At 49.6% G+C, this 25,962-nt stretch overlaps 1 protein-coding gene across 1 annotated transcript; it reads right to left on the bottom strand.

Moving 5' to 3' along the window:
- Positions 1–1,286: 1,286 nt before the first annotated feature.
- LOC144724600 (cartilage-associated protein-like) lies at positions 1,287–25,962 on the bottom strand. The gene is made up of 7 exons (XM_078603862.1): positions 24,212–25,962; positions 21,151–21,303; positions 15,642–15,813; positions 7,751–7,879; positions 5,797–5,942; positions 4,352–4,435; positions 1,287–3,233 (listed from the first exon to the last, which is right to left on the bottom strand). Exons 1-7 carry the CDS (start codon positions 24,758–24,760, stop codon positions 3,084–3,086), a joined length of 1,383 nt encoding a protein of 460 aa, XP_078459988.1. The 5' UTR covers positions 24,761–25,962; the 3' UTR covers positions 1,287–3,083.

The raw sequence follows: 25,962 nt of genomic DNA, 5'->3' as shown, positions 1-25,962 counted from the left end.
TTTCCAGATTCCTGTTTGGTGGCGTTTTTCTGGCATAACCGTTGTCCTTCCCCCCACACCTCCGATTAGCACGGCCGGCTATGTATGGTGCGAAAGAAGTTCAACATACATACGTACGTACCATAGCAGTCGACGTTCCGCAATTCTATCATCGTTCGTTCCATATTAAAGTTCTTACGGATGTCGCTCGTTCGTTCGTTTGTTTCTCAATCCGCTTGTCCTGGTGAGGGTTCGCAGTGGCAGCATGTTGAGTAGTGGCGGTCAAAGACTTCCCTGTCCCTGGCGACAGACTCTAGCTCTTCCTGGAGAATTCCCAGGCGTTCCCAGGTCAGCCGAGCGACATAGTCCCGCCAGCGTGACCTGGGCCGGCCTCGGGGTCTTCGCCCAGTGGCACGTGCCCAGTAGCGTTCCAGGGGGAGTCTACCGGGGGTGTCCTTACCAGGTGCCCGAACCACCTCAACTGGCTCCTCTCGATCCGGAGGAGCAGCGGCTCGACTCGGAGGCTCTCCCGAATTAAAGAGCTCCTCACCCGATCACGGAGAGTGAACCCGGCAAGCCTGCGGAGAAACCTCATTTCGGCCCCTTGTACCCGCGATCTCATCCTGTCGGTCGTTACCCAAAGCTCATGACCATAGGTGAGGGTGTGAACGTCAATCGACCTGTAAACCGCGAGCTTTGTCCGAGAACTCAGCTCCCGCTTCACCACCACGGAACAGCACGGTGCACACAACACTGCGGACGCCGCACCGAACCGCCGGCCGATCTCCCGCTCCCACTTACCATCACTCGTGAAAGAGACCCCAAGATACTTAATCTCCTCCACTAAGGGCAGCTGTTCCCCCCTCACCTGGAGAGCACAATCCACCCTCTCCCGTGAGTGAACTATGACCTCAGATTTGTAGGTGCTGATCCTCATCCCAGCCGCTGCACACTCGGCATCAAATCGTCCAAGTGCCCGCTGGAGATCACAGACTGACGAGGCAAAGAGGACAACGTCGTCTGCAAAAAGCAGCGACGCCACCCACCTCCATGCCCCCGTACCGGATACTCTCCGTACCTCGGCTGCGCCTTGATATCCTGTCCATGAAAATCACAAACAGGAGTGGATATGAGACGCACCCTTGGCGGATGGCGGAGTCCAACACCTATTTTTTGTTAATTATTTCTGCAAACCGGTACGCAGTAACAAAAATATATTTTCAACAAACGCCAGCCCATCGCTGAAATTGGCTTTCGCGACCACGCGGCAAAACACCACCCAGTCAAAACTCTCGGCGGAGGCAAAGTCAACACGTTCCAATGTTTATTTACACTAGAAAGGTAGCGAGCAACGTTGGCAATCACAGCTTCGTGCAGGACGGCAGCGTTAACAAGGGGGCACACGAGGGGTGGCAACGGCGGGCGCAGCAGCGACGCGTAAGTGCACCGAGCTGTGCTTCCCGCGTGGCTCAGCCGAAGGCACAAACACAACTCCGGCAATCTGCAACTCTTTACAGAGTTGTGCCGAGAATCAAAGGAGCCAGGTTCCCATCAATGCATATATATTTTTAAAAAAGCACCGAATGTCAACAATGACTTATACCGTATTTGAATGCAATGTTAACAAAAACACCTTTTGCTTTTCAACATGCACTTAACTTCTATCGGCTAGAAATCTGCAAATGTAGAAATGATGGCCGCACATTGTTTAAGCGGAAACGCTCCGACACACGCGACCGGGAGGGGAAGAGAAACGAGGCGCTCCGACGCGTCTTCTCGTCATGCCGCGCGCCGGTCCGGCGCGACGTCTGACGTTTCGCTCCATGCGCTGGGCACTTCTGCAGTTCCCGACGAAGCTCCCAGCAGCCGCAGCGAAACGTCGTGCTAAGCGGCACAAAACCGAAAATACATCGGAGAGCTACGCAGCACAACCGCAGTGAGAACGTTTTATATATGTGATGAAGGTGTAGCACCACTAGCAGTGAGGTCAGCCCCGTCCAATAGAAAACGTGCAATGTCACATTAAGGCGGCTTCGACTGCCACGTCTATCCATCTGTAAGGAGATTATCACCTCCGCTCGCATGCATATTGGGGTTTTGTTGTCTCCGGGTACACCCGTTTTTTCCCGCATGTAATGACCACTCATTAATGGAATTGGCCAAACATCCAAATATAGAACCGCTGAGCTTGGGAAATCATTGGCGATGGTTCTGACTGCCTTCCCGCTCGTTTGTTGTTTCCCGCGCCCTCTGAATCGTAATTTCTCTATCTCACACCGAGAGAGAACAAAAACCATACCTGGCCACATGGGTTCTCCCTCCTAAGCTCATTTAGGAAACAAAAAAAAGAAACCGATAATGTTGCAGCCAAACAGGCACACACAAATCGAAATGTGAATACAAAAATCCTGCTTTGTTGATCTGCCCTTCAAACTCAAAGAATTCCCAAGGAAAAACTTTAGATGTGGTGTTATGAGAGAACAGGCAGAGTGAGCTGACAGGACGAACACAGGCTGGAACGACTTGGGAGTCTACTGAGAGGAGTGGTAGCGGAGGTTCAGCTGAACCAACTGATGAAATAGATTCTGCGAAGAAAAATCGAAGTGAAAAATAGGAAGAAGGGAAACGTGAGCAAGCTGGACGGGACGACGCTGACGATCGTCAACGGTGGAAAGCAACGGTCGTGCGCATTGAACCTCGGGTTATGAGAACGACACTTGATGATGACGGCGATAAAAATCAACATCAGCGCAACGCTGCAAAGATGCAGGCAATTTTTGGGGTTTGTGCTCAGATGGACTGCGGGAGTGAGATAGCCAACAAAGTCCACCGCACGACAGGGCTCCATTTCTTACTTTCCGCGTCACTGATAGAGCGGGCGTAGGTGGCACATTGCAGGAGATATACCGGAAGTGGTGTGCGGCACGCGGAAAATAATTTCTGGGGTGGGCTGACCCAGACAAACCCCGCTGAAATTGAGCCCTGCACCACAGGCTCATTCATACATTCATGGGGGGGGGGGGGGGGAGGTATTCGGGCAGTTTGGTTAAAAAAAAAGTGACCGTGTGTTCGGCTGCGTGCCGTGCATGGTGACGAGCGACCAATCAGCTGCTGGGCACGCCCACGTCGCCCTTGTGCTGCGGCTCCTGCCACCAGTCCGAGTAGATGGACTCCTCGTAGTCGCCCTCGCCCTCGAACTCCACGTCCGACGTGTCCAGCTCCGGCTCGTACGTCACGTCGCCGTCCAGCTCCATCTGCGAGCGGCGGACAACGACACGCGATCATCATCGGTTAGGTCGACGCGGCCTCGCCAATGGCCTGGGAATGGCGCGCTTAAATAACCCCTTTTCCACTGGCATATCTGAGCCGCGCCAGCGCAGGGCTCAACGCGGATATTTGCCGTGCAAAGCCAGAACTGAGAGCCCGTGATATGCTTGGCTTCACGAGATATCTGAATCTGGCGTGATAACATCAAAGTCTTGTTTGAAAGCATTCAGGCGGTGACCCTAAATGCTTTGGCTGCTGGGCTTTTATTAAGAGTTCATATCTATGTACAGTATTATTGCCTATGTTTACCCATGAAAGTAACACTGGGTCTCAAGACTACTGTTTATAGATTTATTTTCTTTTAAATCACACTTCTGAAATTCAAAATGGAACGGCGCGCAGGGCAATGCTGAGTTGTTGTTAAACGCATCTCTGCGCTGAGCAGACACGTCTCGTGCCAGGCAGTCCCAGCATAACTATTCAAAATGAACACGAATTATCTCGTGGTGCTGCTGCTGTGATGATGACAGTGGTGCGACACGAGCACACTTTACCAAAAACAAACACTCACACGACCCTTCTGGGCCCTCGATGTGCTCTGAAGAACGGCAATTGCCCAAAACGATGCCTTTTGTGTACTTAAAAAAAAAAATTGAGGCCGGTATTATTGACGAACGCATTGACTTTTTTCAGATTTGTACTGCGCTGTAAGCAGTGTGTGTGTAAGTTGAACTTCTTTCACACCGCACGTAGCCAACCGTGCTAATTGGAGGTGCAGAGAAAGGACAACAAACTAAACACACAAATACAAAAGAAAGAAAGTCTCTCGCTGTACCATTGCCCTGACACACCTCCAGACCGAGTTGTTTCTCAGAATATATTTCGTTTGAACAATACTTTACACCTCAATACTATACACTGTCTGTATTTCAAGACGATGTAAATCGCTGCGCCGATCGAAAATGAAAAAAAATCAAAGCTGCAACTTGACTATATTCGCGCTACACGAAAAACGACAGCATTATTGCTGAAGAAAGTGGGACACGACGAGAATTAGGCCGTCACTCCGAGGGCAGGCCGTACGAGTTTATTCGCGGTGACCCACCTCGTCGTCCGGGGCCAGAAACTCGACGGAGAAGTTGTACATCTCCCAGAGGCGCACGGTCAGGTCACGGTACTCCAGCGCTTCCTGGGAATTTAGGGTGGGGATGGCGGTGGGGATGGCGGGGGGGATGGCAGGGGGGTGGGAAGGAGCTCTTTAGTTGTTGTTGTTTTTCCTTCCAAGCTCGATAAATCGGACTTATAGGATTGATGTATTTATTTACTTAGACAGTACAACCCCTCCTAACGAGCACCCCTGTTAACGACTCATCGCTTAAGGACGGGCCTCTATAGAGCCCAATGTGTAGTGTATAGTGTAGTGTATAGTAGTGTAGTGTATAGTGTAGTGTATAGTATATAGTAGTGTATAGTAGTGTAGTGTATAGTAATGTAGTGTATAGTAGTGTATAGTGCAGTATATAGTGTAGGGTATAGTAGTGTAGGGCTTCCATAGAGCCCAGTGTGTTGGCTTACTGACCATTCCCCTGTTAACGACAGGCTGTTGGAGGTTCAGTAGATATTAATTAATGCATTGATTAACCATGTTTCTTTTAATAGTATGTGTTTATAATGTTGTTAGTATATTTATATATTAATATCCATTGTTTAAATATTATCAAATAAAATTTTGGGTGAAAAACGGTAACTTCCGATGCTATCGGAACGAATTAAGCCTTTAGCGTGTATTTCCTATACTCGCTTAACGACCAAATCACTTAACGACCGGTTTCGTGGAACCAATTAGCATCGTGTTCAGTGACTTCCTTTCCATTTTCTCTACATTTGTTGTCTTGTTTGCTGTTGTAACTCGCTAACCCGCCATACTGGAAAAAAATAAAAAGAGCTTCACATTCTTTAGGTCTTTCGGTAAAGTCACGTAGACGTCTACGTGACTTTACCGAAAGACCCAAAATGTATTAATTCCTGCAGTCACGAAAGCTTCAAGTCAAAGAGCTTCACAGCTCATCGGATTCCTCCAGCAGTCTAAATCAAGATTATGATTGTGAGGGAACGGGATTAAAAGTTACAGAGAAGACGGGGGTGGGAGAGGGAGCTGCCACATTGTTGCAAACGAAGCAAGCGGTAGCAGTTGGTGGTGGCAGTTGGTGGTGGCAGGTGGTGGCAGTTGATGATGGCAGTTGGTGGTGGCAGTTGGTGGTGGCAGTTGGTGGTGGCAGTTGGTGGTGGCAGTTGGTGGTGGCAGTTGGTGGTGGCAGTTGGTGGTGGCAGTTGGTGGTGGTAGTTGGTGGTGGCAGTTGGTGGTGGCTAAACTTGTTTCTTCTTTTGGTGGGGAGGTGCCGGCACCGCAGTAGGGGATAGGCAGCAGCAGGGGGGGGGGGGGGCGGTAGCAGCGGCACGATGGACGACACCTTGGCGCAGCAGTCACCGCACTGCCTAGCTCCGGGCCTGCGGTGACGTGGCGGCGGTGATGTCGCGGCGAGTCCTCACCGGTCTGGGCTCGAAGTCGGCGCTCGTGAGCCCCTCCGCGTCCTTGTTCACCTTGTGGTAGACGAGGTTCTGCTTGATCACCTCGTCCTCCGGGTCGAACAGGGAGTAGCTCTCGAGAGCGCGCACGGCCTGCTTGAACTCACCCACTGGGGTCGAGAAGCACCGCCATCACCGCACCGCACGAGGCGCACGCACGGCGCCCGCGTCAGACAAGCAAATCCACGTGCCGCGTTCATCAACTAACGGCGGCCTGACAACAGCGGGCTCCGTGTTTGGGTGACGACCGTATTTTAGATTACTCATTCGGTCGTTCGTTCGTCACGCATCGTCAGCGAAGGACCGTTGGCGCAAAACGCGTAACCTCTTGCGTTCACATAAACTTGCTCTTGGCTGCCATACGCTGTCTGTCTCGAGTGATTTGTTTGATCCACGGATCACGGTGGGGGGGGGGGGCGACCACGAAGGCAGCACCAATCCTTTGAAGGTTGCAGTCCACTTCGAACCTCGACCCACCAACTGAAGCGCGCGCGAAGGGAGACACGTTTGGATGACTTTTATTTGGTTTTTTTTCTCCCTCTATATTCCAATTGCGCTAAATAGATTCACCATGAGATGAATCCATTGGGAAATCTCGCAAACTCAGGCCGTGAAAACGACCCGCAAAAAATATTTTTCACAAAGCTTCCATAACACTCTCCAAGTGGCCTTTCTAGACTTTACACAGTAGGGGGCACACTTTCCTACAGGCTCTACATTTAGACTGTTTATGGAATGATGACGTCAAACTGAGATTGTTTTTTTTACTCTTAGAGCTCGTGTTTTTACGTTCGTTTATCATCCTTTTCCTTTTGTTTCCCATTCTTTACCTTCTCTCTTCCCTTTGCCCTTGATTAAACATTTTCCATTCTTCATATCATTGACTCTACGCCACCTTACCGCGGTGGTGTGCCACGGGTAAAGGGATTGGGACACGTGAAAATCAATACAGGTACCTTGAGTTTTAATAACCAGTATTTCCTCAACGAATAGACACATCACTACACCCACATGAGCCACCGAGCGATGTGCTAATCCCCGCGAGCTGCATGCCAAGCCGGACCAGTGATGGCAACTTAGCGACTTTTGAGTTTCTTCAAGGACAAAATTTTGTCCGAGCGTCGAGCGGAGAAATTCTATCGACTTCCACTGCAGACAATTTAATTCCCTGTTTGTGTTAAATATTCTGCGTCAGTTAGCTCTCTGTAATACACGGTGAATTGTCCATTAACACGATTGCAAGTATGCGTTCAGGATGCTGTATCAGTTACTGTGTAAAACTTGTTCAACTGTCTCGGCGATTGACAAAACATAACATAATGATCATTGACGTTTTGGATTCAGGCCTCGTAAAGGTCTGACCAAATTTGCGTCGTTAAGACCCTGACAATTCTCGCAACCAAAACGGAGCGATTAAGGTACGGTCGCTAACGCTCGTTGTGAGCGGACGAGCCAAAAACAATAAAGGTTCAGCATGCTACTAGAACAGGGGTCGGCAACCTACGGCTCCGGAGCCGCATGCGGCTCTTTACGGGCTACTTCTTGACGATATGTACGTATGTACAGTATGTACTCAGATGCATTGCGGCTCTTGAAATACTGAATTTTGTACCGAATTGGAAAGAAATGGCTCTTCTTGTTATTTTGGTTGCCGACCCCTGTACTAGAACAACCCGTGCACCGCGCGGCAACTCAATTTGTTCGGCTGCGTTGGGTGGTGGAGGGTCTCGACGACACACAAAAAGATTTGGTAGGATCGTTACGTCGTGGCCTGACCCCCCCATATTCAATTGCGGAATCTTTTTTTTATGAATTTAAGGTCCGTCTCGTGACATCAAGCGAACCGTTGAGGTCCGTTGAGGTGACATTCCGCTCTGTTTGGCAGACCCCCCAGGGGGGGGGGAGGGGGGGAACTCACACTTGTAGTAGCAGAACTGGAGGTAGTGGTACATGGTGGCCACGAACTTGGCCTGCGGCTCTCCACCGGACAGAGGCACCAGGCGCGCCTCGCAGCTCACTTTACACGCGAGGGCCTGCGAGTAATGATCTGCAAGTCAGTGCAACCAGAGAGACAGACACACACACAGAGACGGAGAGATGAGAACCAATGGACATTACGGCGAACAGCTCTTAGTAGACACGGCCCCCTACAAATGCAATACCGTACAGGTTTCCCTCGCTTTATGCGGGTTCGGTTTGTGCGATTTCGCGAATATGCGGCTTACCTAGTTTTATCCACAGTTCTATGCGGTCGGAAGCGGTGACAACACTGTGTGGTGTGGCCTGTGCGTGTTTTGTGCGCACTACTTGGCAGGCAGTTGCCTCGTGCGGTTTCGCTTTGTGTGTGCCCTTTTTTTTTGGAATGCATCTACTACCGCGCCAAGCGAGCGAGACGCGTCATTGGTTTCGGGCCGTCTCTCTCTAATGAAAGGCGCCTCGCGCTCAATCTCCCCCATCCCCTAGTCATGTGGCATACCAACTGACGGTGCAACGAGCTCGATTTGCATTTCCACTCTTACATCTGACGAGTGTAATAGGCAAAGGTGGCATCCTGCAACGTCTTTGTTCGCGCGACTGCTGGTAGAGGAAGGGCCTCCAAGTGGAAGAAGCTCTAGAGACGACCTCTAAATTGACAGGGGCACTTGGGAATCGTTTTCGAAACTGACTGTGCGCGGAAATTACACAGAGAATACATTTATTGCAATGTCCGATTGGCCAATGGATTAAAAGGTAATTTAACGTGGGACATGAAATCAAGCCCCCCTTTTTCCGTGATTGTTGTTTTACTTTGTAACGATCCACCAGAGGGACTCTCTAGAGCGCCCGATAGTGGAAGCCGTTTCGCCAGCTATGGCACGGGCAAACTACTTCACAGCAGCGCTGTTCCACGGTCACCATGCAGAGCGGTGTCTTACAGACTTGTACCGTAAGCAACCGTTTAACTGTGACGGATGGAGCCCACAAGAATGTGGAGGAATTTGCTCTTGCGGTGTTGGGTGGGTGCAGTGGTTGCGTGGAGTTGGGTGGGTGGAGAGGTTGGGTGGAATGGGTGGGTATAGTTGAGTGGGTGGGTGGAATGGGTGGGTGGAGTTGGGTGGGTGGGTGGAGATGGGTGGGTGTATTTGGGTGGTAGGGTGGAGTTTTATGGGTGGAGTGGTTTGGGGGAGTTTGGTGGGTGGAGTGGTTGGGTAGATGCCGAGGAAGAAGACACGATGGGCAAGATCCAACAACATCCATTCAGTGCTCGCCGAGCTGCATTGGTTTTCGGTCGTTGAACGAATACGTTCAAAGGTCGCACTCATTCCACACAAAGTGCTTGCCACATATAAACCACAATACCATCCTGATCTCGTCAAGGAGCATAAACGATCACGCGAAGTCCGGTGATCCTCGCACCGGCTTACGGCTAACCATTGAAAAAAGACGGTCACTGCATTGCGCAGTTTCAAATGCGCTTCTGCGGCCGTCTGGAACGCTGTTCCTTCCGAAATTAGGAAGGCACTGAAGCTATGCGCCATCAAATCTAGATTGAAAATTCATTTATTTAAAACTGATTTTTGTGTTTAGTTTGTTTACATTTCCCGCACCTCCGACATTTTTTGCTCCGTCTTCTTGGTTCTTTCGGTAAAGTCACGTAGAAGGGAACTAATAAAAATAAAACATAATAAAATAATTCTCACGACGTTTCGGCCACAACGCAAGCAGCCGTCCTCAGGTGAAGAACAGGTCTGTCGGAAAGACAGCGTCTGAATGAACACCACCAGGCTTGGCAGCGTATATTTAAATATCGTCGTGAGAATTATTTTATTATGTTTTATTTTTATTATTTTATTATTTCCCTTCTACGTGACTTTACCGAAAGAACCAAGAAGATGAATCCCTGCAGTCACGAAAGCTTTAAATCGAAATTAATTTTGGCTCCTTTATGTCCACCTGGCACATCCAATTAGCACGGTTGGCTAAGTACGCTGCGAAAATGGTTCAACATACATACACAGACATGGGTGGTTTAGAAACGGCGAGAGAGTCGGTTGGCTAGAGCTCTACAGAAAGTCAAATGATGGCTGAAAAGGCAATAGTGCGTCAGGGTGGTCATGGGTGCGGTAGCCATATGGACCGGTTTGATCTCAAACACCGGAAGTTCCTCTAAATGCTTAACTGCCCTCCTTTGTACAAGGCACAGTAAGATTGGCAGCTGTGCGTGCGTGCTGCAGATGGCCCTCCTCGGAGTTTCACTCTCAGTCTGCGGGGGCCTTGTTCTCTGGCTCAGAGACCCAGACCGATGCTTCCTACTTTAACAAAGAAGAACATGATACTGTACTGTGCGATTGGTTTCATCACTGACCTTATAAATGCATTATGAATTAATGTACACTGTACATTCACATTATTCATAATTACTTATACAGCAGATCCCTTCCTAACGAGCACCCCTGTTAACGACTAATTGCTTAACGACGGGCCTCATATAGCCCAATTTGTAGAGTATAATGGAGTGTATAGTAGTGTAGAGCATAGTAGTGTAGTGTATAGTAGTGTATAGTGTAGAATAGAACCCCTCTTAACGACAACACACATTAACTACTAATCGCTTAACGACGGGCCTTCATATAGCCCAATGTGTAGTGTACAGTGTGGTGTATAGTAGTGTATAGTGTAGTATGTAGTGTAGAGTAGAGCCCCTCTTAACGACCACCCCTGTTAACTACTAATCGTTTAACGATGGGCCTCTATGTAGCCCAATGTGTAGTGTATAGTGTAGTGTATAGTAGTGTATAGTGTAAAGTAGTGTAGGGTATAGTGGTGGAGTGCCTCCATAGAGCCCAATGTGTTCGCTTACCGACCATTCCCCTGTTAACGATGGGCTGTTGGAGGTACAGTAAATATTAATTAATGCATTGATTAACCACGTTTTTTTATATTATTTGTTTATAATGGCTCAGAGACCCAGACCGATGCTTCCTTCTTTAACAAAGAAGAACATGATACTGTACTGTGCGATTCTTTTCATCACTGCCTGTATAAATGCATTATGAACGAACGTACACTGCACATTTAAATTCTTCATCATTCCAATTCCTGTGCTGATAAATAAGACTCGCTCTTCAGAAGTTTTTTGCATTATGATGTTTGGCAAATACCATGAATGAGTGGTAAACTGGAGTACCTAGCAATAACCCATACGATGGGATGACCCTGACAGTTCCCGGCATATTCAATCCACACACAAAACAGAGTGAACACAATTTATTATAACGCGGACTAAGTCCATCGCTGTACTGCCATCTTCTGGTCACTGGTGGTCACCATTCCAAATTCTAAGTAGGCTCGAGCCTGCTTAAGCTTCAGAAATCTGACAAAATTGGGTGCATGCAGGGCCATTTGGTTGTAGGCTATGAACACTTTCCCATTCCGATGACGTACGTGTTGTGTTCCGATGTACACGTATGAATGGAAAGAAAAACGAAAATAACTTTCTCAAACCGAGGCTCGCACAAGGGCATGCGAGAGGGGGGAGTGTGGCACAGTTTGGCGCCAGCTATCATAAGAGTGCGGTCGTGTCGCTACAGTTCTCTGCGGTGAGCGCAATCTCTCTAAAAACAACGTTTGCTATGTCACTTTGAATAAAATTAGCGATGAACCGCTTGCGCGTTCTGAGATTCAGCAGCGAGAACGGGACACCCACCCTGCAACTTGCGGTCGTCTCGGAACGGGAAAGGGTTAAGTGGGGATGAGTATCAAGGGTTAAAGATCACCCTCGTCGTTTACAAGACCCTCCATGGACTCTCCCCCTTCTCCATGCTCCTGCTGTTGTGGAGTGACTCATGCAGCCAGCTATGGCTGCAGGGTTTTGGTAGTAAGTGTTGTTTATGCCATTTATTGTGAAAATTCCTTCACAGTTCCTATGATCACTGTTTCATTGCTTTCATGGCTTTATTTTGGTGATTCGAAAAGTGTATTGGTTTAGTCATGTTTGTTTGTTGTAGTACAGAGTTAGACTGATGGCCTTAATCTAAGTTGTCTTGTGGTTGTTGTTGGTTGTTTGACTTGCATCCCACTGGGATTTTTGCACACAGCGTTGGTGTACGGTGCTTTGTTTCTGCAATATTTTGCTGTCTTTTCTTGGATTTTCTGTTTGCACTCAGTCACATATTCACTTTAAGATGTTTTTTGTTCATGTTTTTGTTTTTTGTTTGTTGCGGTTGCACCCGATTCAAGAGCCGAATGGCTCACAGGGCTATACCTAATCAATGAACTTGAACTTCTCATCTCCCTTCTGATCTCCCTTCTTTATCTCCCTTCTCCTTGCTCCGCTCCATTCTCATCTTCCTTAGAATCCCCCTTCTCATCTCCCTCTACTCCCCTTCACTCGCCCGCCACTCCAGCAACAAAGGCTCTTATGCTGAAGCTCCTCATCAACCTTCACTCAGCGGGAGGTTGCGCATTCTTCTCCGCTGCCCCCATTGTTTGGGACCACCTCTCCCTGGCCGTCCATGCTGTCGATGGCCTGCCCATCCTCATCTCCTCTGCCTGTGACTGACTGCCTCTTATCTAGGATATATACATATATATTAAATAAACTATCTCGTATATGCTTTCCTTTTCCCAGGTGATTTGGTCATAGGCACCAAATCTCGCTCAGAAAGCGTCCAATCTCGTCAGACCTCGGAAGCTCATCAGGATTTTTGAGCCTGTTTAGCACCTGCTTGGGTGACCCACAATGCACAGCAGGTCGTCGTAGACTGCTCGCCTATGTGGTAGGCAACAGTGGACAATCCAGCAAATTCCATTGCTGTACTATACTTCTATTGCCCCCCCCCCACCCCGCATTCTGCTTTCACCAATCCGCATTGACCTACTGTGGTGGGGAGAATGCTCAAATAGCCCCCATGACCCACCCAGTGTAGGGCGGCCCCCTATCAAGGAGTGGATTGGCAAGGGGTTTTTGCACACGTCCCACTCTTTTGTATGATGTCTTGATGATGCAGTTGTGATTTAGAAGATTGTATAAATCAAAACTGTATTGTGCAGGGTGGGGGGGGGGCTGGCAAGATCGAGAAGGGGGGGTGGGGGGGGCTGGGAAGACCGAGAATGTTTTGTTGTTGTTTTGGCTGCCTTGCCAAATCTTTATAGATCGTGCTTATGTAATGACATATTTCATTACTTATCTATATTCAGCGACTTGCTTACCATTTTCTCTACTTTGCACTCCTATCATGTGTCTTTGTCGTACCGTTTGCTGTTGTAACGTTGTGGACCCGCCCGCACCGGACGTGTGCAAGAGAGAAGAGCTTCATAAGATCATCGGATTCCTCCGGTAGCCTAAATAAAGATTCCGATTTCTGAGATGGCATCGATGCATCCGTTCCATGTAAGTAAAAAATAAACGTACAAAACTCAGCGGACAAAACAACATTGACACTTGCACACATCCCCCACTGTGTAAAATCCTCCGTGCATTTAGTCGAAGCCACGTGGGGTCGCGGAATAGCGGCTGATCTCTCGTCCAGTTCACGTGGATGGCACGAATGGCTTTCCAGTTTGCTGACGATGCACGTCCAGATTAATCTGTCTGCCGCCAGAGAGCCAAAGGCACGTGGGGCGCCGTGATCACACGACAAAACGACAGATATCGCTACAGTATTGGAACAGAGGCTCAGAAAGCCGAATTATCCACCTTAAGGATGATTCTTAGGGTTTAGTGTCATTGCATGTGTCTGAAAGGGACAGACTAAGGCATCTTTAGGTTATTAGAGTTCAGTGTTAATGCCCGAAATTCAGAGAGCCAGACAAAAGTCACACCTTATGATTATTAGGGTTCGGTGTTTATGCCAAACTAAGGCGTCTTTAGGGTTCTTGGGAGTTTAGTCTCAATATTCCTCAGGCTCTTCGAGACTATTTCGAACACGGTACAGCCACGGGGAACAACGCAGCTTCATCTAAACCTCAGGTGAGAGTTGTTTTTTTCTCCAGGAGAGCTCTGCTCTGCTCTCCTCTTCTCACCTTTGCTCCTTTCTCCACCTCACTCTTTCATTCTGCTCCCCCCTCCCCACCCCGCCCTGCGACACAGTCGCCCCCGAGCCACGAGCCCACTACCGGCGCTATCCACGGCAAACGACACGCACCCCTGCGCCCTTTCTACACGTAAGGAAATCTGGCAGCCGGGGCCGCACGGATCGTGGGACGGGGTCGGGGAGCACGTAGCCGCGACGGCACGGCACGAACTCGCCGAGCGCCCGCCGAGAGCGGGACCCCAGCCAGCGAGCGGCTCGCCGGCTTCACGTTCAGACGCGACGGTTTTTCGTGGAACGCGAATTGCTCTCCTTCTCTATCTCACGCTCCACGTGCTCAGGCTGCCCTGGGCTCGCGTTTGCTAACCAGCCACGTGCGGGGAGCTGGTATCCCCTCCCCACGTGTCGAGCCGATGTTCCACGCAGCGAGTTGGCCACCATGCGACACGCGCTGGGCTGGCTCAACTCTAAGGCCCACTGAGCTGTAAAGTTATTTTTCAGAAGTGCTCTGCCTATCACAAATGATAGCCCAACGAAGTGGCTTATCACGTGAAAATGTATCGCAGCCAAATGCTCTAAACGCGTGTTGTTGATTCTAACTGTGGAGGGAAAAACCGGAGGACCCGGAGAAAAATCCACGCGGCCACAGGGAGAAAAACACGCAAACTCTAAATATACAGTAGGCATCAAGGTCGGGATCGAACCCACGCCCTCCTGCATACCAGGCGAGGTAGTTAACATCTCCTAGCCACCGTGCTTGCCGCGAGTGCCACATGCACAGGGAACATTCGGCGTTCCCCCTTTGACTGTTTTACGCCAATCCTACCATGTGCTGGGCTGAGCTGCCACGTGCACAGCAGCAATAATAGCCACCGTTGGCCATGAAGAAATGATGACATCACTCACAGCTTTGGTGAGGCTAGGTGCACTTTGAGGCCACGTGAAGTGTGGAAGGCTCACTGCTGGCAGGAGGTTATGGCATCGAACAGACCCAGGTGTTACGAGTTAAGACTTAGATGCACTCACTACCCCGCGTTTTAACTGCACACAAAGCACAAAATGCACGTAGACAAAGATCCCCCGTATAACCCACACAGGCTGTTGGGGAAAGTGCAGTAAGCGAACACCTATGAAGATCGGCACAGCACATGAGGAGGTGGGTGGCCAGCACCATGCCCAGTCGACTTTGTCTCGACTAGCAGCGACGTTTACACACCGCACCAGGTACTCATTTGAGACTGAGTCGACCTAGGAGAGGCCCAGGACCGGTTCAGATAATCGTCGCCGGCGTTGGTCGTGAGCGGGAATCGAACTCGGCTCGCCCGGTTCGTAGTGCCGCGTGCTAACTGCTACACTATCACTCCCCATATAACTATATATACACACCATACACAAACACACAAAGGCAAACACTATATACACAGGTTGCAAAAAATTCCCATACATTGGCTGTTGGAGTGAGAGTGCTATTCGTGAGCACCTATTCAGGCAGCTACACTGACACACCAGAATGCAAAGACCAAGGAGAGGCCCATGACCGGTTCATATAATCGTCACCAGTGTTGGTGCCCGTGAGCGGGAATAAAACTCAGGTCGCCGGATTCGTAGCGTGGCTCGCTAACCGCTCCCCGCACAGGGGCGCACATGCACATGGCCGCCGTCACGTGCGCAGCGTGCGGCAGTGTGCGACAGCGGCGAGTGCACCTCCGATTAGCACGGTTGGTCACGTACGGTGCGAAGGAAGTTCAACGCACGTACGCACGCACGCGCAGCATCCCTGCCGTGTGCCGGGCCCACCTGCCATGGAGGCGTAGAAGTCCTGGAAGGTGGTGACCTCGCGGCCGCCCTCGCACGCGCTCGCGCAGTCGTGGAAGGCGTGGAAGTAGCCGGCGAGGGCGCGCTCCATCTTCTCCACGCACGCCAGGTGATCGCCCGTGCCGTAGGCGCGCACTGCCTCGCGGTACAGCGTCTGAGCGGCCGCGGAGGGGAATTCAGAAAAAGAATGAACGCCGCAGCATTACGAGACGGCACGGGGCATTATCAGTAGAAATAAAAATCGTAATAATTGAATAATAATCGTAATAATTTAATAATAATCGCAATAATAATCGTAGTAATTTACATTTTCGAAGTGGCACATTCATCTGGAGATCCAAGTGCGCCACTGTGCATCGAAAGCAGGGAATACACTGAAGCTGCAGGGTTAACGGCCAGAACTAGCGGGTACAGGCCAATTCAAAGAGGTGAGGTTTTCAAGACGGGAATTAAATAAGTTGGAACGACTCCGATTGTCCTTCTTATCGTCAAAGCATTCCAAAGCTGCTTGATAAGTGGCACAGGCCCTGGTAATGCTTTGCTCACATTTGATTCCTGGTCGTGCTAATCAGTGGCGAACATTTTATTTTATTCTGGTCTAAGCGACCCCTAAGATGACTCGGCCTAAAATGAATATATTGAGTGCGGTTTAGCAAGGTCAGCTGTGGGCTGAGATCGGAGTGGCTGGGTGTGTGGGCGGTGCTATCCACTCCCCGAGTTCAGTGTCGTCCCAACAGCTCTTGCCTCCACAGAGGGGTCTGTTTTTTATTCATGTGGAGCTCTGCCTCGTTCAGCACATGTAAACGTAATTGTACCTTCCTGAAGACATGTGCAAGTGGGAGAGCGTGTGCGCGTGGATGGGCGTGTGTGCATGTGTGGGCAGAGGAGCGACGCTCACAACAACGAGCGGAGCGCCGGGTGGCTAAAGCACAGCAGGTTGGCACAGTAACGGGCACAGGTGGTGCATCAGCCAGTCATCTCAGTCAACCCATGGCACCTGGGTCTGTCCCGTGACCTCCTGCCAGCGGGCGTTCGACACTTCACATGGCCTTAACGTGCACATAGCCTGGCACAAGCGTCTTGGTGATGTCACTGCCACTTAGTGGTGAATGGCGGTTGTTGTTGTTGTCTGTGTATGGTAGTCGGGAGCGGTTGTGTGGCGATTCGCGCACTGCGCTACGAAACCAGTAACCCAAGTTCAATTCCCACTCACGGCCAACACCATTGACGAATATCTGAACCGGTCCTGGGCCTCCCCTAGGTCAACTCCGGCTCAAATGAGTATCTGGTGCGCTTTGTAAACGTCGCCACTGGGGTGACAAAGACGGCCGGGCGTGGTGTTGGCCACCCAACCCCTCGTGTGCCATGCCGGCCTTCACAGGTGCTCGCTAACAGCACTTGCCCCTACAGTCTGTTTAAAGGCTATATGGGGGAATCTTTGTCCATTGTGTTTGTGTGTCCATGCGTACGTGCCAATGTGCACATGCTCCAGGACAAAACGTGTGTGCATGGGCACGTGCGTGCCTGCACGCCCCTCGCACATGCAGACTTCTCAAATGCGCGCAGCCAAAGAAAACCAGGGCGAGCATTTGCCCTCGTGAGCAGATTAAATTAATTCTCAAAAAAGGCGCACATGTTATTCCGCTACTTTAAAGAAAAAGTAAAAAACAAATTACAGTCCGTTGGTCAATCCACTGCTAAATGAAGGCATCCATATGCTGCTTCAGTCTTTGGAGGCGGAGGGGTGGGTTGACCATACTTCACCACGCTGGTCAAGTGTAGGTTGGTGAACGGGCTTGTGGGGAAGGGGGGGGGACCTAGAACCGGATGAGATATCACTCGCCGCTGATGTTAGCCATGGCCGGGTATCAAACTTGGTCTCCGGGTTTCATAGTGCGGCGCGTTTACCACTGCACCACCACTCCCCTTGTGGGAAGAGATAGTCTACGAGCCCGGACCAGGTATATTTCACTTGTCGGTGCAACCTGAGGTGGCATGGCTCGAGTGCTTCCAATTACGATTTAAAGCTTTCGTGACTGCAGGGATTCATCTTCTTGGTTCTTTCGGTAAAGTCACGTAGAATGGAAATAATAAAATAATAAAAATAAAACATAATTAAATAATTCTCACGACGTTTCGGCCACAACGCAAGCAGCCGTCCTCAGGTGAAGAACAGGTCTGTCGAGAAGACAGAGTCTGTCTTCTCGACAATTATTTCACGTGGTCAATACCGGTGAATTATGTGATAGCCGTTTGAAATTTAGTCGGGTTATTAAATAATTCACTCTCCTTTAGCCGTATTAATGACCGTGTACTGCTATGTGCCACCTTAGACGATACCAATTTCTGCCCCTGGCCCCATTGGCGTGATAAGAGAGGAACAAGAAGCGAAGGTGAATGGGCGGCCGGTGGAAATCACGAGCGTGGAGCAGATGGCCAGTGAAGAGCCAAGGAGGAGACGGGGAGGGCCCAGGAATGCAAAGAGCCCTGCAGGAAGTGGGAGTGAAGGAGCCAAGACGGGAAGTGGGATGGCCCAGAGGAGGAGAAAAGTAGGCAGTGAGAAGAATGAGTTGCTGGGTGAGCCGATTCAAGGAGGACACGGGCAGGAAAGGGGGGGGGGTGGTGGTGCAGGGTCAGGGCTATGTGGAGGATGAGGGCGGGAGGGGGAGAGGCTCGGCCACGTCGCCGCCGTGTGGTTTGTGTACTTGCGCCTGTGTGGTCTGTGTAAAACTAGCTGTTGGGAACCGGTCCACTACATGACAATGTTGTTCCTATTAAATCGTTGGCAAATCAGGGGGGGGGGGGGGCTCGTTTCCTTTGCTCGGCATGGCCGGCCTCGCTGTGCCGACAAACAACAGCGAGGTCAATCTGACGTGCGGAAGAGGCCTATATTGATTCTAGATTTGAAGCTTTCGTGACTGCAAGGATTCATATTCTAAGGTTTTTTCGGTAAAGTCACGTAGGTAAAACATTAAAATTAATGAAAGTAAAGTAAAATAAAAAATCACGACGTTTCGGAGGCAACACAAGTCTCCGTCATCAGGTGGGACCGTCACAACCAGATTTGCTGCATCAAGACTTTCATTAATTTTAATGTTTTACCTACGTGACTTTACCGAAAAAACCTAAGAATATTGTTCCTATTAAATCGTTGGCAAATCAGGGGGGGGGGGGGGCTCGTTTTCTTTGCTCGGCATGGCCGGCCTCGCTGTGCCGACAAACAACAGCGGGGTCAATCTGACGTGTGCAAGCGGAAGAGGCCTATATTGATTCCAGATTTGAAGCTTTCGTGACTACAAGGATTCATATTCTTAGGTTTTTTCGGTAAAGTCATGTAGGTAAAAAATTTAAATTAATAAAAGTAAAATAAAAATCACGACGTTTCGGAGGCAACACAAGCTTCCGTCTTCAAGTGGAACCGTCACAGCCACGACAGCTGTATCACGTAAATGAGAGATTACAAGAGCTACCACTCCGTATATATAATGGTTGAAGAGGGGAAGTGCCAAGTACGGCACACTTTTTATTAGGCCTATATTGCTTGTGGTCAACAAAGCAATACTGCTGGAGTGTGTTCAAACAAATCTGCACGATCAATACGGTGCGGGAAGGCCTTCATCTAACGTTGAACTGACCGTGCGCTGTCAATGATGACTTTATTCATTCCTCACGCTGCATCGGAATAAAGTGTCACACATTGCACAGTGTGCCAGTGTTAATGAGACCTCAACTGCTACCAATTGGCGATAATTTTCTTCAAATCGTACCTTTATATATGTTTCAATCCTTTAAAACTGTGACTGTTCATTACTAAGCCCTCTAAGAATTCTGCAACGAACAAAAGTGAATTAATAACTAAATATTTATACGATCGTGTTTCAACGGTAACCGGCACGCGCCGAGATTTCACACAAGACGCCTTCTCAGAGGTTCTGGCGATTCCCCACACAGAGCCACTGTGGCCCAGAGGTCGCAACCGGGTACCCAATACCCGTACCCTACCCGATACCCGGCTACCCATACCCGGCCGGGTACGGGTACGGGTTACCCGTTTGCGACCCTGGTGCGCCCCGGTACGGATACGGGTAGACCGTGAGTCGCTGGTGAGTAACTGTTTGTCACTCATTTCCCAACGTCTTGTCTCTTCTCACAATTCAAGTTCCTAGAATCAACCCACCTGCGCCTGCAACATGGCTTCATCCCAGAGGTCGCAATCAGGTACCCGATACCCATACCCTACCCGTACCCGACCGGGTACGGGTAAGGTACGGGTACGGCCGGGTACGGGTACGGGTACCCGTTTGCGACCCTGGTGCGGCCGGGTACGGGTAAGGAATCAAAACCCGTTTGCGACCTCTGCTGTGGCCCCCCCAAGACCTCAATGCAGCTTCACAGTCAATCAGAGAGTGGCCTCGAGTGATACAGGGTCACGGACGTCGAGCAAACAGCACGCTGACGCCACCACTGCCACTCTCAAGACAGCCCCACTTTCATCGAGGCACCTTCGTCCGTGGGGCTCGCTCTACCCCTACCTCCGATCCCCCTCCCCAAGTTTCCGTTAGCATCATATATCACGGTGGGCACGTTTTAAAATAAGTCAAAAAAATATCCCAAAGTGCCGCGATTGTGAAAAGGGGCAGTGAGTGAGAGGCCCCGTTTTTTGACACGCAAGGTCCCGCGCGTTGCCCATTTGCACACCGGGTGGCACAAACCGCGCCTTTGTGCTACGTCCACTTACATCAGGCTGGAACCCAATTATAGGCCGGTAATCTGAGAGGTGGGAGCGAAGTAATGAGAGGGGGTTATCAACAAATATTTTTTACAAGGATGTGGTAATTATGATATTAATTATTAAATATCCCGCGTGCCTTCGCTCGTACACTGCAGCATTCGTGCTAACTACACACGGGATATATGGGGTGTGCGTGTGCAGTACACGTACATGTGCGGCCCTTTGTCAATCCACTGCTAGATGAGGGCCTCTCCAAGCCGTAAATATAATGTGGGTCAATTGACATTTCACCACGATGGTCAACACGTGAGATGGTAACGGCAGGGTGCAGAGACGTGGAGGCAACACAGTACAGTACAACATTGCACTGCCTTCTGCAGCCCACAATGTGCGCCCTCCAAACTACATATGATCGGGCTCATAAGTGACAGCAGAAATGTTTGCACGCGTGGTGGAATCACTGGTGATGATTGATTTGAACTCAAAAGTTGGCTCGCTTTGTCAGCAGCCGCTCACACGCTGGCGAATGGCACCACAAGACCGCTATTCACCCGCACCGGAGCCCAGTTATTCTCCGCATAATGTCGCGCACATTTGGTGGCCGGTGATGCGGTCGCAGCTCCACATTTGGTGGCCGGCGGTGCGGTCGCGGCTCTCGCGCGCTTTCGACACAGAGGCGACAAACAGCGTGCAAAGCACCCCAGAAGAATAATCGGCGACCCACGTGCCGCGCCACGCACTCCGCCGCTTGCCGGTAACCTGGAAGGGATCGGCTTCCAGGTCTCGCAGGTGCTTCTCGCTCGCGCCGGGCTGTGTCCAGAAGAAGTGCAGGTTCTTCTGTGCCATCTCGTCCTCGGGGTTCCGCTGCAGGAAGGTGTACGCCGCCGCCATGGCTGCTGGGAGGTTGTCCGTCTGCGGCGGGAGACATTGCACGGAGGATATATGATTCGCGCGGGCAACTGCAATCGTCGCCCGGTGTTACCGCTGCCGGTAAAAGTCCGCTGGACAAAAGTCAGTGGCAGCGATTTCCTCGAAAATGCACTGTGGTAAGACACGGTCGTAAAGTGGATTCTATTGGCAGCAGTGGCATTCTGCTAAATGCTTGCAGATATGGTTATGTGCCTTTCTGCTAGATGTGTAGAGGGATCTTTACGAGGTGGGCAACGATTACCCCTCTTGGCTAATTATGTATTGTCGCGATCCGTGCCGCGATGCAAGTCAACGTTAATTTTGGTCTCATTTTTGTCTGTCTTGTCCAGATAGTTTTGTACGCTCCATTCGCCTAAATAAGTCTATTTAATGTTCTTGTAACTTAATTTGCAATTGTACTATGACGAGTCTAAAAGTAATCTGCCCGAGGACAACTTACTCTCTAGGGAATGTGTTAACGTTGATTTATGTTTGAGCAATGATTTCAATGTCTCGTGTGATGCAGTTGTTTTGCTCTGATGTTCATTTCCTTCATTGCTGTACTCATTGCTATATTTACTTGTTTTCATTTTGTCATTCATAGTAACCCAGGGCACTCTTGCAAATTAGACTTTACTGGTATCGTGTTCTCACCTGGTTAAACAAATAAACTTTAACTTTCAAGTGTATTTCATTTCCGTCAATATTAATACCTAGTTAAATTCTCACACACTTGGTTCAATCAATTCTAAATCTATTTTAATTGACGCCTTCTTAGATGCGTAGTCCTTATATCCGGCGTGTCATTGCATCAGGCTTCTCCACTGGTGGCCCAGACTACTGACTGCATCATTGAGCCAGCATGTGCTGCAGGTAGTGTTTTATATTTTACAACCGAATGGGGAGATTGGCTGCAAATCAATAACATTTACTGCGTGGTCTGAGAGGTCGTAAGATGCCACAACCAGACTTAATTGTTTAATGCCTACATAACAAGTTTCGTATTCCTATTTAACAGTATTATTGTTGGTGTGTTTGCAAAATAGCATGGGGGGAGTGGGGCGGGGGTGGGGGAATAGCGGGCTTGTGGTGCTAACATAACATAACCACAGTTTAATGAAAACACTCTCTTAAGATTCAGCGAATTACACTGTAAGAAGGCACTTGTGGTGGACTATCAAGAGAGTGTGTGGGTATGGAAACATTATAACGAGGCTTCCAGTGGTAACAAGCACACAAACTCCCGGCCTTCATAACAAACAGCACTGGCGCGCTATGTGTGCCATTCATTTACAATTGTTTGTTCACCTGCCTGGACAAGGCCTCTTCAGCCTTTCACAGCTTGACTAAGAGGCCAGCCAGGGCACAGGACGAGAGTCACCGCAAGACATTCCTTTACACGCACCCAATTGCTAGTATTTACAGGCCTCACCTGATTAAATATGTCTGAACTCTCTCCTGACGCCTTCTCGTCTTGGTCAGCAGACCTCGACATTGGCAATTAGCTCCTGAACATGTTACCATAGGCAAGTAACTTGCAGCCTGCTGCAGGGCTATACTGCCACAAGGCAGTTGTACTGCATGTACAATGCTCCAGTTCCGATACTCCCTGCCTTCACCAATCCGCACTGACCAACGCGGTGAAGTATGGTCATCATTCCCATGACCTGCACTCCGCACGGCACGGGGTGACCTCATCCAGCAGCAGGCTGACAAAATAGACTGTCCGTGTACTGTACACTAAACTTTAAATGGATATACACTCAGTAAGTACACTGCTAATTAGTGATTAAGGTTCCTATAATGGTATTACTGTGCAGTAAAATATGTGTAGTAGTTAACTCTAAATTATAATGCTCTCTGTGGTTTTAACCCATAAAGGACATTCAATTATATAAATATTAATTAGATCTCGTGTCTAACGTGGGGTTGAGCGGTGGCGAGATGGGAAGTGCAATGCACTATCAACCCAGCGACCTGTTTGATTCCTGGCCACAGCTAACAGTGGCAAAGTGGTATCTGAACCAATCCTGCCCCCCCCCCCTCCTACAACCTCCCCAGTTTACCAACCTGAACTGACCAGCGTGGAGAGGTTTGGTAAAACGACCCTAATGACTGACACGGCTATGGAGAAGTCTCCATCCAGCAGTGGGTTGTACAGAAGGAAATGTAAATCGTTACTGTTATTTAACGTGGCATTTGTTGGAAGTCACTGAAAAAACAGAGTGCAACTTTAACATCTTAATCTGCTGCGTTGAATAGCAGAAGATCCCATGGTCACAAGGTCCATTCCCATCTTTCAGATCATTAAACTTGTATGCTTGAACTTTTTGCCCCCAAAAGTGTATATTTATATTACTGTATTTAGGTCTTTCGGTAAAGTCACGTAGATATGTTCAAAGAAAATAACAAAAATAACAACCTATCTACGTGACTTTACCAAAAGACCCCAAAATATAAATTCCTGCAGTCACGAAAGCTTTCGTGTCTATTTCTGTCTCACTTGATGTCCCAACATCCCCTAGGTCTCTCTGTGGATGCATCTCTATGCCACTCCCCCTCTATGTTCCAGTGTCTGCCTGTGATCTCTCCATGTGTCTCTCAGATTGTCTGTGCACCCTCTGTCTTTATCTCTGCATATACATTGGTCATTGACCATCTCACCCCACGTGTCTCTCTGTTTCTCTCCGCATTTATGAATCATTGTCTCTTTCCATCTCTCCATGTATCTCTCTCCATCCACATCTGTCTCTCTCATTGTATGCCTCTCTATCTCCGCGTCTCTTTCCCTTGTGCATTTCATTTTCTCGCTCTGCAACCACCAATCTCCCCGTCAGCACAGGGCCCCACCGAACAGCTGGTCAACAACACAGCGCTCTCTGCCACCACCGCACCCTTCACACAGATGTACCTTGTAGTACGCAATCTGCAGGTACTGGTAGGGCGCCCTGCGGTCAAAGTCGGCCAGCATCTGCGGCGACGGCTGCGCCGCACGGAAGGCGGGCAGCATCTCCCGGCACCGCTTGAGACACTGCGCCCTGCGGAACACGACGCCCAGCGCCCTCATCTCCCCCTCGACGGCACCACCCTGGGGGAGGGAGCCGGGCCGAGCGCCCAGTCCCAGCTCCATGGGCAGGGATTGGGGCCCCTGGCCCGGCGTGGCGCGGCTGCAGTTGCGGCGGCAGAAAGCGAGGCTGTCACGCACGAAGCGGTGGAGTCGCAGGGCTCGCTCCAGGGAGCTCAGGCAAGCGCCCCACTGCTCCGCCTCGTACTGCCGCAGGGCCAGGGCGTACGCCGCGTCCAACGAGCCCAGCTCGGCGCCCGGGAAGTTCAAGAAGTTGTAGTTCTCGTACTGGGAGCGCACGGGAGCTGGCAGCACCAGCAGCAGCAGCAGTGGCAGAGAGGCGAGGAGCAGCTGGGGCAGCGGCGATGAAGTGGGACGAGCGGAGAGACGTGCCATGGCTAAGGTGTCACTCGTTGTCACGTGTTCCTCAACCACCTGAACAAGGTGCTCAGTTGCTGGAAGGTCCCCACACCTGGAATATCTGGCCAATGTCGAGGCGTTGGAGTGTCCCAAGATCTGGAATATCTCACCAAAAAAGTTCACGCACTCGAGTGTGCCTTTCTACGTTCTAGGATATCTGACTGAAATTGTCAGAAATTGTAGTGTCTCAAAGTCTAAAATGCCTGATCAAAAATCTCAACCACCCAAGTGTCTACATCTATTCTATATCTAACCAATATTCAAAGACTGCAGTGAATTTATGACTATGCGTTTCCTTACTACACACCTTTTCGAAAGTAATATGCCTCAATTAAATACAGTATTACAATTGCGATATCAACATTTTACATTTAAAATAAAGGCCACTTAACGAAACAAAACAATTATTGTTTTTACCTAAATCACTGCAATATTCTCGTGCAAAAAAAACTGTTAATTTTATTTGTATCTTTCAGTGAGATGGACTTTCACAGCAAACCCTACAATGCACCACAGTACTAGATTATATTAAATATTTTTAGTGTTCATGCCATACGGGCATATGCCATACAATGCACGTTATAATACGCCGTGGACAGTGTAATGACCTCTAAAATCCTCTAACGATAGAATTATGTATTGTTCCAGGACAAACTCTATTGGACATATGCTGAAAAACTATATACTTAACGCACTCGAAAGCCCTTGTATAATACAGCCACACACAGTACTATGAAGCAAAAGCATGACTTAATTGCAGCATATACTGCCTAAAGTCCTTCGTGAAGTCTATGAATCGGTTACACAAATCGATCTTCGTCGAAGCAAAGTTCCTCTTCTGAAAAACAATATGCGAATGTACACTCGGGTCACGCAGAGTGTGCACCAAAAAAATGCTTATGCCCTATCTGGGCTGCCCGATCCCCTGTGGCTGGCTGTACGCACACTGCAACCCACCCAAACGACCAAAAAAAAAGGACCTAACAATTTATGTTGACAGCCCACGGTTACCTCCACAGTCCTGACCGGCTGGCCTTGTCGGGGTGGGAGGGGTTTTTTTGCTGCCACAGCTGCACGACACACACAACACACACACAAAGAGATGACGGGTGACGATAATGAGGCTGAGATAAGCAAAGCTGATGATCGGTGTTGCGTTGAACTTCGTGGCCGCCGTG

This window comes from Lampetra planeri, chromosome 21 (genome assembly GCF_965212315.1).
Source record: "Lampetra planeri chromosome 21, kcLamPlan1.2.h2, whole genome shotgun sequence".
Taxonomy (NCBI): domain Eukaryota; kingdom Metazoa; phylum Chordata; class Hyperoartia; order Petromyzontiformes; family Petromyzontidae; genus Lampetra; species Lampetra planeri.
The sequence above is the reverse complement of the archived record's forward strand: the minus strand, read 5'-3'. Positions and strand labels throughout refer to the sequence as shown.